Source organism: Pseudopipra pipra, chromosome 15 (genome assembly GCF_036250125.1).
Source record: "Pseudopipra pipra isolate bDixPip1 chromosome 15, bDixPip1.hap1, whole genome shotgun sequence".
NCBI lineage: Eukaryota > Metazoa > Chordata > Aves > Passeriformes > Pipridae > Pseudopipra > Pseudopipra pipra.
In genome coordinates, this window is record NC_087563.1 from 2,831,471 (window position 1) to 2,845,004 (window position 13,534).

Below are 13,534 nucleotides of genomic sequence, written 5' to 3' on the forward strand. Positions count from 1 at the left end.
CTTGCAAATACAAAGGCCCAGCTTGAGATCAGTACAAAAAAAAAGACAAGAAAATAACATCTGCAGACATGAAGTGACCACATCACGCTCTTCTAAGTTATGGCACTTGGAGAAAATACAAAATTCAACTATTGATCAGGGATGGATCAGGTTCCTTCTCTCAAAGCTCCCATTTTGGCATTTATCATTAGTATGTATTAAGCAATTAGTTAAATACAAAGCATTAACTTGTAAACACGGAGCAGAAACATCCCACAGCTCTCAACACAGATGGAGTAATGTCTGTTAGGCCTCATTTACTTGGGAAGGAGAAAACCACATTACATTATAGCACAGAGAGGTACCGAACTCTTGTTTCCTTTGACAGTCCCTCACCCACAGGTACCAGGATCCTCCTACCACTCTAAACTTGCATGTTGTTTTTTGACCATTATATTTTGCAGGCACTTTGAATCAAACGGCCAGTTATTCAGACCATTTCCTGTCAACATGCACCAGGAAAACCCATGGGCTTCACACAGGTATCTTTACAGCTCTGTACTACGGGGAAAGAAATACCTGTTTGCCAACTACATCCCACTGAAGAAATATCAAGACTAAATGTAAAAGAGGAGCTGACCTTCAGAAGATTCTGGGTCAGTGGTGATCATGTGATACAGTAACAATGGCAAAAAACACAGTCCTCTAGCCAAGGGCAGATTCCCTTCTCCTGCCTCCCCAACAAACTGAAAGGCTAAGACACGACCCCACATCCACCACTGCAACGCAACAAGCACCCCCGACCAGCAGGTCGCTGAATGAAGTTTCGCCTGCCTTGTCAGCAAACCCTCTCTACACAGAAGACAGATCACGGGGGATAAAGGGCAAAGAGAAGCGGAAGAAACCGTCACGGACACGGGCTAGTACGAGAAACTCACCGGGAGAGGGGCGGGGTCCGCCTGCTGGGGGCCGGCAGGTTCCTCGTCTCCGAGCAGCGGCGCGGGCTCGTCGGGCGGCGGCCGGGCCGGCAGGGTGTCGCAGCAGCTGGCGGCCGAGAAGCGGAGGTGGCTCTTGCGCGAGTCGGCCGTGAGAGACACGTCGTGCGAGTAGGAGTGCAGGAAGGCGCGCACGCCGTCGATGCCCACGAAGTGCGTGGCCGGCACGCCGCGCAAGGCGCCGCTGCCCGCCGCCAGCAGCTGCTGCTGCGAGCGCCGCCAGCGCCGCAGGCGCAGCGCCAGCAGCAGCAGCAGGAAGGCGACGAAGAGGCACGACACGGCGGCCACGGCCAGCACCAGCCAGCGCGTCAGGCTGCCGCCCGCCTCGCCCGCCCCCGCCTCCGCCTCCGCCCGCGCCGCGCTGCCCAGCTCGGCCAGCAGCTCGGCCACGCTCTCGGCCAGCACCACGCTCAGCGTGGCCGTGGCCGACAGCGCCGGCCGCCCGTGGTCCTTCACCAGCACCACCAGGCTCTGGCGCGCCGCGTCGCGGGCCAGTGGCGAGCGCGCCGTGCGCACCTCGCCGCTGTGCAGCCCCACGCGGAACAGCCCCGGCTCCGTCGCCTTGGCCAGCTCGTACGACAGCCACGCGTTCTGACCCGCGTCCGCGTCCACCGCCACCACCTTGGCCACCAGCGCGCCGGCCTCGCTCGACCGCGCCGCCAGCTCCACGCCCGACCACACCGAGCCCGACGAAGCCCCCGCCGCCGGCGGGTACAGCACCTGCGGCGCGTTGTCGTTCTCGTCCACGATCACCAGCCGCACCGACACGTTGCTGCTCAGCGCCGGCGAGCCGCCGTCCTCCGCCCAAACCCACAGCCCCACCTCGCGCACCTCCTCGTAATCGAACGAGCGCAGCGCGTACAGCGCGCCCGTCTCCGCCTGCACCGACACGTACGACGACAGCGGCGAGCCCCGCACACCACCCTCCCCCAGCCGGTACCGCACGCGCGCGTTCTCCCCCCAGTCCGAGTCCGTCGCCCGCACCCGCAGCACCAGCAAGCCCGCCACGTTGTTCTCCGACAGACGAGCGCTGTAGCGCTCCTGCAAGAACACCGGCGCGTTGTCGTTCACGTCCAGCACCCGCACACACAGCACCCTGCTGCTCTGCAGCGACGGACGACCGCCGTCGGCCGCCCGCACCGTCACGTTGTACTCCGACTCCTGCTCCCGGTCCAGCTCTCTCGCTGTCACCACACGGTAGTAGCTGCCCTGCGAGCTCTCCAGGCGGAACGGGACGTCCCCGTCGAGGGAGCAGCGCACCTCGCCGTTCGTCCCCGAGTCCCGGTCCTGCACCTGTAGCAAGGCTACAACAGTACCCGATGGGGCGTCCTCAGAAATCTCACTCAGCGCTGACCGCACCGAAATCTCGGGCGTGTTGTCATTAATGTCTGTCACGGTTATCACAACTTTTGCTCTGTCAGACAGGCTGCCGCCGTCCCGTGCCTGCACATCCAGTTCGTACGAGTCGCTCCGCTCGAAGTCCAGGCTTCGCATCAGCGTGATCTCCCCAGTCTCGCTGTCCAGCTGGAAAATCTCCGAGGCTTTTCCTGTGATTGTTTTCAACGAATATTTCACGTGCCCGTTCGGCCCCTCGTCAGGGTCGGTGGCTGTGACGGTGATGAGGGTGGAGCCCACGGGCACGTCCTCCGGCACACGCACCGTGTACTCCGCCTGGCTGAACACGGGCGCGTTGTCGTTCGCGTCCAGCACCGTCACGCGGATCCGCGCCGTGCCCGTCCGGGCCGGCTCGCCGCCGTCGCTCGCCCTCAGCACCAGCTCGTGGAACGCCGCCTCCTCCCGGTCCAGCGCCTTCGCCAGCACCAGCTCGGGACGCTGATCCCCGCCGGGGCCCGTCTGCACGGCCAGCGAGAAGTGCTCGTCGCCGCTCAGTTCGTAGCTCTGCAGGGAATTCTGTCCAGAGTCGGGGTCGTGAGCCCTGGGAAGTGAAAACCGCGAACCTGGGGCTGTATTCTCGCTTATCGTCTCCTCCAGCTCTATTTCTTTGAAAGTGGGCGCGTTGTCGTTAATGTCCGTGATTTCTACTTCGATTTCATAAAAATTCATTTCCCCCTCCACTATCAGCTCACAGCGCAGCACACATTGCTCCACACTCTCGCACAGCTGCTCTCTGTCGATCTTCTCGGCCGTCACTAAATGTCCCGTCTTCCCGTGCAAAGCCAAATACTGCGTCCTACCTTCGGAGACAACTCGGACACCGTGATCTCGGAGCGCTGGCAGCTGCAGCCCCAGGTCCTTGGCCACGTCGCCCACGAACGAGCCCTTGGGCATCTCCTCGGGCACCGAGTAGCGCAGCTGCCCCCACGCCGCCTCCCAGGCCGCCAGCAGGACGCCCCACAGCAGCACTCGCTGCCGCCGGCCCCAGCGCCTCCCCGCCGCGCACATCGCCGCCGCCGCACCGCCGGCACCGCAACACCGCCGGCAGATCCCCGCCGACCACCGGCGATCCGGCTCCCGCTACTTTTACGCCTCGCTTCTTGCGGCCCCGCCGCCTCTCCGTAGCAGGGCTCCGCACCGCGGGGACGATCGCAGATCTCCCGGCCGCCGATCCTGACCGGCAGCGATCCAGCGATCGAGCCGGGCAGCAGCGGGCGGGGCTGCAGCGCTCCGACCTTCCTCTCGCTCCTCTCGGTCAACAGCGGCGCCCGCAGCCTCCTCCCGGCACTGCACGCACCGAGCGCCAACGAGCTCTGTCTGCTCTGCTTTGCCCACGGGCTGATGGCGGGGATGGGATATTCATCGCAGAGATATCATGTCCCGTCCAGAGTGGCCCTCCTGCTTTTATCTATCCGAATTCTTGTTTTATTCTCGGCCTCATCACGACCGGGAGAGAAGCGTTGTGTTTCTACCTCACGTGAAAAACCTAATTTGCTACAGGCAATATATTTAAAGTAAAATATTTTGTCTTATTTTAATGTGTAGAATACTCTTAGTTCTACCCTATTAATCCAAAAGCACCATCTTCAACACGAGTTGAAACCGTCCGGCTTGAATGACTTGTATGAGGACAGAATGAAAACAGACTCGGAGATACAAAACGTGACAATCAAACACACAATTCTGTCTACCGTAAAATCGGAGATATCAAGCTCCTTAAACTAAGTGGCCGGAACTTTGCTATATACATAAGATGGTCTTAATGAACTACTGCACCACGACTGACTAAACCAGGCATTTAAAGGCGGAAGAAGGCAGGGATCTAGCATAACCCCGTGGAGTTTGGTTGCTCAGCCACCTGCCAGGTGCTCTGGGATTCATGTGAATCCCTTCATGTGAACAGAGCACAGAAGGAAAATCCCCGGCTACTCAAAGATCATTATCTCGCACCCTCCCGTTCGACAGTGCAGGTCACTGGAACACTCTTCTTTGACTGTACTACAGCTAGCCCAGAATCGGGAAGTACCCGCAGTGAACCTGGACAGAATCATCTGAATTAATGCACGTGTTCATTTAATGAAATCATTCTTTAGCCACAAGAAAAGGCTTCAATTTTCTCAAAAAACCAAGGTGGAAGGGATTGAGTCTTGTTGGTACACTACTCTAAATCTTTCTTACTCAAGTTGCCTTGACATATTTTCAACGAAATAGTGTAGGACAGTAGGAGAAGTAGAGCTCTACATCCTAAACTGTGGGACCATGAATAAATGTTCAAATGGAGTTGATTCAAATGCCTAAACTCATTTAGCGAATATCCTTGGCATTTGATATGTTTTGCAGATCTTACCGGTGTATCCTTGCAAACACAGATGTAACAGCCATTGAAAAAAATCAGAACAATATGAACAAGGTGCAAGGTATCCTTTCTGCGAAGAGGAGTGACAGAAAAAGAAAAATGTCTATTTTTCCCCCCTATTTGATCCCATTCTATACCTTCATTTGTGTATGACACGAAGATAAGGAATGTTAAAAAAGATAAAACTACCAGCCAGGATAGAAAAACATTGTTAACAACAGTTAATCCATCCCACTACTGTTACTATTCCTCCCACTTCTGTAGCAGCATTCCCACGAGAACAGGTGGGAATTCTCCCAGAAGTGATGGAGAACCTGTCACTCTCCATGCATGTAACCCTGAGCAAGTTGCCTTTGAGATTATAATCGTGAAAAAAAAAGAATTAAGGAAAGAGTTTTTAGTCAGCCATCCACTAGATCCAAGCACATTATATCGGAACAAATCACTTAGGAAGGAAAAATCTGCAACACTGAGTGCCACTCCTGTTCTTTCAAACCTGTCATACAGATACAGCACATCACCCTCTATAGAGCGAGGATTCGCCTTCACCGTTATTACTAATACAATTTAACACAACAAAAGAGTTCTAGACAACAACTTTCAGTTGAACCTGAAACTATTACCAGCGAAAAAACAGGAACTACCGCATTAAATGTGTACTCTTGGAGAAAGGAGCGACCCCGCTTTTTCATCCCCTGATGGAGACATGGACCAGCACTCCCCACCCAGACCATCCCCAGAAACCCAAAGGAAAGAGGACAGTGTTTCCTTTCTAAAGGAGAACAGCAACACGTGCGGCTTACAGACCTGCGGTGCGTCGGGGTCAGCGGGCGGCTCTCCAGCGACGGTGCTGCTGTTCGGGCTCGGCTTCTCGCAGGGCTCCCCGGCCACAAGCTCCTCCGCGGGCACGATGGGCAGCGGCGGCGGCGGCCAAGCGGCCTCGGGGTTGGCGCGGGGCGGCGCCGCCACGCACAGGTTGTAGGAGTAGGGCAAGGTGCCCTCGCAGAAGTCGGCCGGGAAGGCGGCGCCGGCCAGCGACAAGCGCTGCGCGCCCAGGCAGCGCAGCACGGCGGGCGGCCCGGCCCGCCGCAGCCGCGCCAGCACGGCCAGCGCCACGCTCAGCACCAACAGCGCCGACAGCAGCGCCAGCGCCAGCACCAGGTAGAACTGCAGCTCGCCCGCCGCCTCGGCGCCCGCCGCCCGCTCGCTCAGCTCCGGCAGCGCCTCCTGCAAGCTCTCGGCCAGCACCACGTGCAGCGTGGCCGTGGCCGACAGCGCCGGCTCGCCGTGGTCCTTCACCACGGCCACCAGGCGCTGCTTGGCCGCGTCCCTCTCCGACACGGCCCGCGCCGTGCGCACCTCGCCGCTCTGCAGCCCCACGCGGAACAGCGCCGGCTCCGACGCCTGCACCAGCTCGTACGACAGCCACGCGTTGCGCCCCGCGTCCGCGTCCACCGCCACCACCTTGCCCACCAGGTACCCGGACGACGCCGAACGCGGCACCACCTCGAAAGCCGAACCCACCGAGCCCGCAGACGCCGCTCCCGACGCCGCCGGCGGGGGCGGGTAGAGCACCCGCGGCGCGTTGTCGTTCTGGTCGAGCACGAAGACGCGCACCGTGGCCGTCGAGCTGCGCGCCGGCGACCCGCCGTCCTGCGCCCGCACGGCCACCGAGAACTCGCGGCACTGCTCGTAGTCCAACGAGCGCTGCGCGTACACCGCGCCGCTCCGCGCCTCCACCGACACCAGCGGCGCCGCGCCCGCCGCGCCCGCGCTGCCGCCCGACAGCCAGTAGCTCACGCGCCCGTTCGCGCCCGCGTCCAAGTCCCGAGCCACAACGCGCAACACCAGCAAGCCCACCGCGTTGTTCTCCCGCACGTACGCGCTGTACGACGCCTCCTCGAACACCGGCGCGTTGTCGTTCACGTCCGACACCTCCAGCAACAGCTCCCTGCTGCTCCACAGCGCCGGCCTGCCCCGGTCCCGGGCCACCACCGTCACGCGGTGCTCGGACGCCTGCTCGCGGTCCAGCGCGCTCGCCGTCACCACCTTGGACGAGCCGCCCGACGACGCCACGATCGACAGGGGCGCCTCCCCCGACAGCTCGCACGACACCTCACCGTTCTCGCCGGAGTCCGGGTCATGGATGTTGAGCAGGGCCACCACGGTGCCGACTGGCGCGTCCTCGGGCACCGGACTCGACACAGACAGAATGGTGATTTCGGGTGCGTTGTCGTTCACGTCCAGCACCTCCACCTCCACCTTGCAGTGCGCCACCAGACCGCCACCGTCCCTCGCCTCCACAGGCAAGCTGAAAGCTCGCATGTTCTCGAAGTCCAGAGGCTCCTGCAGTGTGATTGTCCCACTCTCCCTGTCCACCACGAATTGCTGAAGCACTTTGGCCGGCATTTTGCCGAAATGATAGGTGATATGAGCATTGGTGCCGGCGTCGGCGTCTGAGGCTGACACTTTCAATACCTCCGAACCCGGCAGTGCGTCCTCCCGGAGGCTCGTGCTGTACCGATCCTGCGAGAATACAGGTGGGTTGTCATTGGCGTCTGTCACGTTGATCCGAACTTCAACAGTCCCAGTTCTCATGGGTTCCCCGCCATCTACTGCCGTCAGTAGCAGCTCAAAAGAGCTCTGCTTCTCCCGGTCCAAGGCTCTCTCCAGCACTAATTCAGGCTGCTTGCTTCCGTCCTCGCTCTCCTTCAACGCTAAAGAGAAGGAGGGGTTGCTGGAGAGCTGGTAAGTCAGCAGTGAGTTGCTTCCCACGTCCTCGTCGTGGGCCATCTCCAGAGGAAAACGAGCACCGGGAGGGATTAATTCACCGATCTCGAGGTCCAAAACAGCCTTGCTGAAGGACGGGGAATTGTCATTCACGTCCTCAATGGCCACCTCGACACGGAAGACGTTGAGCGGGTTGTGCACCAGCGCCTCGAAGCTGACGGAGCAGGACAACGACTCGCCGCACAGCTCCTCCCGGTCCAGCCTCTCGCTCACGTACAGGTTCCCGTTCTCCTCGCTCACCGTGAAGAATTTCAGCTGCTTTTTGCCGGCAGACGCCACCCGCAGCTTGCGCGCCGGCAGCTCGTCGGCGCTGAGCCCCAGGTCCCGGGCCAGCGGCCCCACCAGCGAGCCTCTGGGCAGCTCCTCGGCCATGGAGTAGCGGAGCCGCTCCGCCGCCGCCCGCCAGCACAGCCACAGCAGCACAGCGCCCAGCCCCAGCGCTCGCCCGCCGCCCGGCCCGCCGCTCGCCCTCCGCCCGCCCGACATCGCCCACGGCGCTCGCTCGCCGAGCTCGCAAGGCTCCTGCCGCTGCCCCGCCTCCCTCGCAGCCGCTCTGCGCAGCCCCAGCAGCGCCCGACAAAGCAAACCCGGCCCGCCGCCGCCTCCAACTCGCACGCCTCTGCTGCCCGCGCCGCCTCTCGCCTCTGCTGCCCGTGCCGCTGCCGCTCTGGCCCGCACTGCCCGCCCGAGCCAGCAGCCTGCGGGGACAGCACGCACAGGCGGCGGCGGCGGCGGCTCCAGCAACGCTCGGCGGCGGCCCAACAGCGGCACCCGGAGGCGCCGACACAACACTGCAGCCGCCTCACGGCCGCGCCCGGCGGGGACCAACTTTGGGCCGGGCTGGGGCTGCAACGGCCCTGGGGTCTCTGTTCTGGTATTATCAGCAAGCGCAGAACCTCTTGCCTAATGTTTAGCATGAAACCTGGGGATTTTAGTAACAGCAGTAGTCTTATATCGCAAAGGGGTGGTGTGGTTGTTAGCTACCACACTGTTAAAATGTTATTATACTCCACCACGATTTTTACATCTAGTGGCCTTAACTGGCAGAAAAACTAATAAAGAAATATGTGTGGCAGAGCAGTCATGGTGTTCCCTTAGGAACAGTCAAAGAACTGAAGTAAAAAATCTGAAAATATCTTTGCTCAGATGGTTTAGAGATTGTGTATCACTGGTTTTCCCAGCACCTGTGAGAAAAGGAAATCAGTGAGCTAAACACTGTGTAGATCCAGAAGCAGAGTGTTCACTCCCAGTGCAGTTAAGGCATGTCAGTTTGTCTAAAGTCCTGTGCCTATTTCACAGGGCAAGAGAGAAACAGAAGGAAATCCTGGAAGATCCAGTGTCTGCTCTTCCTGCTTTTCTAAGCTCTATCATTCCATGCCAAACCTGCAAATCTTTTCCACTTTTGATGATGTTTCATCCTCCTGCCCATGTCCTGACTGATGTCACTGTACATACTGGGCAGAAAAAAAAAAAGCAGTCCACACCCAGACACTGACTTCTCTTCCATGTAGAGAAACCTTCCATTTTCTTGGTAGAAACTGTGAACTCCAAGGCCTGCTATAAAAATCAATGTCACATTTCTATCTCCTTGATTTGGGGATCTCCTAACCAAAAGTCCATCTAAGAACAGCATGAGCAGCTGAATGCCTTTCAATGATTTCTGACAATTCATACACAAACCTAAATCTTTCTTCTGACCTCACTGGGACAGGGACTTCTGTGCTGTGGTTTTCAGTTGTTTTTCCACAACTCTGCCTTGAACATTCATGCCCAGAGCACTTGGAAACTCAATGAAGCCTCAAGGTGTAAGCTAGGAAAGCTGCAGTGATTTCAAGGGGCTACTAAGTCTCTCTTGACTGAATTGAATGACTTTACTAAACTTCAGATCTTCCTTTTGTCAGAACAACATCACTTTTTGGCACTTAATAAAGCAAAGAAGCCAAACCAAATACTTCCCACAGGCCTACGTGGGGCTGGTTATTCACTTCTAGACACCATCAGACACATCTGGGCCTGCACAATGTAGGAAATCACACAGAGGGACACATAGATGTGCAGTCCTCAAAGACATAAGAACAACCCTCTGGTAGTTGGAATTGGCCAGCAGAGCTGTGCAGTCTCTACCATGTTCTGGAGCTTGCCAGAGGGAGATCAGAGGTGACTGCTGCTATGCAATAATGTTCCTTGATCTTGTTTATGTTTGTTACGCACTTGGAGTCAGCAATGGGTAGCTCAAATCTCTCACTCATTTCTGATTCTTAATAAACAAAACCAAAAGCTTTTACTGGTTGAAATTAGGTAGATATACAAGTGCTTTGCCACAACTCTGCCTTGAAAACAATTTCCTGGAGCCACTTTTCACCTGGAAGCCACTAAGTTCTGAACCCAGAATTGAGGCCCTAAAGTCTTTATTTTGGGTTACATAGTAGGGGATTAATTTCTGGAAATGCACCAGTCCTTGTGAAATTTTCTACTTTGTGGCCTGTTCATCTCCTATGAATAGGAAGTTATAACTGCAAATGCCTTATCAAAGGCCTTTATCTGAATAGAAGGACTTTGGAAAGCCTCAGTTTTAGCTTCTGTTTCATTTTCCTCACATAAAAAGTTCTGTCTTTTTGTTGTTTCAAAACAATGTCAGTGTTAGTGCAAAACAACCCTCAGAGTAAAAAATGTAAAACAACAGACTGCAGATGGTAAACATGAACTACAGCCTTCCAGGAAACACAGCCTGGAGGAAGAAGAAGGGTGGGAAAATGTAGCTACTTCTTTTATAAAACTATCCATCAAAAATTACAGAGAGATATAGATGGAGAAAAGAATTTTCACACATGAACTCAAAGCCATTTTACCCATTTGTCATCATTCGCATCTCTCTCTAACCACACACAGCTTGCAAATTTGCTTCTGACTCTCATAATTGGCAAAAACTTCTCATGAGAGAATGCCAAATGGATTTGAGTCTCTTCACCACCAAAATTTGGGCCCAGTGATCCAGCCAGGTTTTTACCCATCCAAGAGTACACCCATCAAAAACCAGAGCAGCCAGTTCCTCCAGGAGAATGCTGTGGGAAAAGGTAGCAAAGGCTTTGCTAAAGATCAGATAGACAAAATCCACACCTTTTCCACCAAGTAGGTCACCTTGTCATAGAAGGAGATCAGGTTAGTTAAATAGGACCTGCCTTTCATACAGCCCTGCTGACTGGGCCAGATCACCTGGTTGTCCTGTAGATGCCACGTGATGGCACTGGAGATGATCTGCTCCGCAATCTTCCACAGCACCAAGGCCAGGCTGACAGGCCTGTAGTTGCCCAGTCTCCTGGCCATCACATTTGCTAAATCTCTGGTCAGCTGGGAGCTCTCCAGTTAGCCAGGACTGGTGATCAGTGATGAAAAGTGACCCAGTGAGCTCTTCCACCAGCTCCCTCAGAACCCTTCAGTGAATCTCACCTGGTCTCATGGATTTGTGTGTGATTAAGTGGTATAGCAAGTTGCTGCAAACTTGGATTCTCCTTGCTTTATGGGCACTTCCTTCTGCTCCTCATCCCTGTCTCCCAGCTCAGGGCACCGAGGACCTGGAGAACAACTGAGATTCCTATTAAATTCTGGGGTAAAGAAGGCATTAAGTACCTCAGCCTTTTCCTCAGTCTTTGTCACTACACTTACCCTACACATCCAACAAAGGATGGACATTCCCCTTAACCCTCCTTTTACTGATAATAACGTATAGAAACATTTTTATTTTCCTTTATGAATCAGGTGGAATAATATTTCTTAGGACACACTTACTGAGCAGAATCAACTCAAAGGCATGGTCCTCCATCAGGTACAAGCTGTGTTAACTATGACAGGTAAAGAAATGACCATCTGTTCTTCTACAGCTCCACCTCCTAGAGCTCCCCTGTCTTCTCTCCAACCCCACACAACTAGCAGTTTGCTTCTGACCTTCTCAAAACTGGCAAGCATATATCATGAGAGGATAAAGCACTAGAATTACACCTAGAAGGGAGGTACATTTATCTGCTCACCATCATTCTGAGAAGAAATAGAAGGATTCTAAAGCACACAAGTGATAAAAGGCCAACATAAAAAAGGAGTGGTCATCCAACCCAGAATGGCTCCTCAAACCAATGGTGTAGGGGGAATCTACTCCTCTCTTTATCACACGCACTGTTCTGCTTCTACTAAGGTTATACTTACACCTATTCCTCTCAATAAAAACTGAACACACAGACACCCTCATACCTCCTGCCTTTCACACCTGCTGTAGCATAAGAGGCAACCATGTGCTGCTAAAGGAAGCTATGGTGATAATTACAAGTAAACCTACATACACAGGAAATCAAGAAAAGAAAACCAAGAATATAATTCAGAGAAGCAAGGCAAGGAAGCATTACAAAAAGGAGGCTTGACACAGAGTCTTCTCAGTCTTCTCTGTGGGTATGGAAATTCCTCCCTGAGAGGACCTGGAAGTCATTGAGGTGTCAGGCTGCAAATGTGACCCTAAAAGTCTTACTGTGGCGTGCATACCTTACACAAATATGAAGCTGCAATTGAAAACACCTCATTATGGGCCTATTTCTCAAGTTCAGTCTTTTCAGAAATTACAGCACATTCTCTTTTTTCTTCTCTTTGTTTTTCCTCACACACAAAATTCTTTCTGAGGAGTTTGAAGCAAGGATTTGCTGCAAAAGCACAGTCACACTTTCAAATACAAAAGTATTTAGCAGAAACGGAGAAAAAGAGCCATGACCTTCCAGGAAACAACAGCAAAGAAACTGTAATTACAACTACAAAGAAATACAAGTACAGAGGAACTCTAAACTGCAGCATTCTAGAGAGATACAGGTGGATAAAGGAGGCCTCACACAGGAATTATAAGCTGTTCTACACATGCATCATGGTTCTGCATGCACAGTAATTATGGAAATACTTTATTACTGCAGGACTGTCATTGTCTTTCAGGACAGGGAAAGGAAGATCAGAGAAGAAATGGCACTGGCCTTGGTACCAGGCATGAAATCAAACAATTTCTTGGCAGACCCCACCTATTTTCTGTCTCACCTATTTTTTGGTTCAAAGCCAGCCTCTCACCCTCATTGTTCTGCATTCACAGCCTTTGGTTCCACCAAGGATGATGTCCAGTATTTTGACTGTATGTCAGCCTCAGGGGAAAGGACATGTAATTCAGTGATGTTTGAGGAAAATAATACTTTATTAAAGCCTTTGTCTTGGCAGCTGAACACTTTGAAGTTATGGATGGAGACTGCCCCCCAGCAAAACACTTAATAGAGAACTTTTAATGATTTAGGAGTTACCAGCTAAAATGAGGCCCAGCTTTAGGCCTGCATGACAAGTATGGCAAAAATGGGAAACCTTCAAAACTGAAGGTACCCTACCTACATTTCAGATTACATCGAATGTAGTAGATAAAAAAAGAAGGATATCTAGTTGGTAAAAAGTCCACCATAGCCACAGGTTCTCAGAGTAGGGACTCTCTTCTCCAACTCTTCACAACTTTCATGGTGTTCTCTGACATAATTTGCAAGAACAAAACACCAGTTGCTAAGACAAAACACTTGTAATGTGCCCCATGATCAGGCCACGTACCTTTACCAGGAAGTGGAAGTACCTTTCTCTGTGAGATCCAATAGCCTGACATTTCAGATAATTTGAACAGTAGTGGGTACACGAGAAGGGTCTCTACTTGGTAAAAAGTCCACAGAACAATCACACAGGAGCTCATACCAAGGACCACAGCTGCAGTTCCTCAGTGTAACTTCTTTGGACAAGAAAAGAGGGGAAATGCGTGGAACCATGACTGTGGGGCTCGTATGAAAACTAGGAAAAATTGAACTTTTACACCATTTTTGCATCTTTAAGACATTTCTAACTACACCAAGCTTTTTTACCAGCCCTGTCTCTGGACAGACAGAATTTTTCACCCTGCCCAAATGCTATGTGAGAGGGAAGTTGTCTTTGTAGACAAACACCAATGGAAGAAAATCACACAGACAACTTC

At 53.8% G+C, this 13,534-nt stretch overlaps 1 protein-coding gene across 1 annotated transcript; it reads right to left on the reverse strand.

Annotated features, from left to right (window-relative positions):
- Positions 1 to 882: 882 nt before the first annotated feature.
- LOC135422817 (uncharacterized) lies at positions 883 to 8,020 on the reverse strand. The gene is given in 4 exon segments (XM_064672325.1): positions 883 to 3,493; positions 3,496 to 3,692; positions 3,694 to 3,722; positions 5,377 to 8,020. Coding segments are annotated over 4 exon segments (5,445 nt in total). The 5' UTR covers positions 8,002 to 8,020; the 3' UTR covers positions 883 to 899.
- Between the last annotated feature and the right edge of the window lie 5,514 nt (positions 8,021 to 13,534).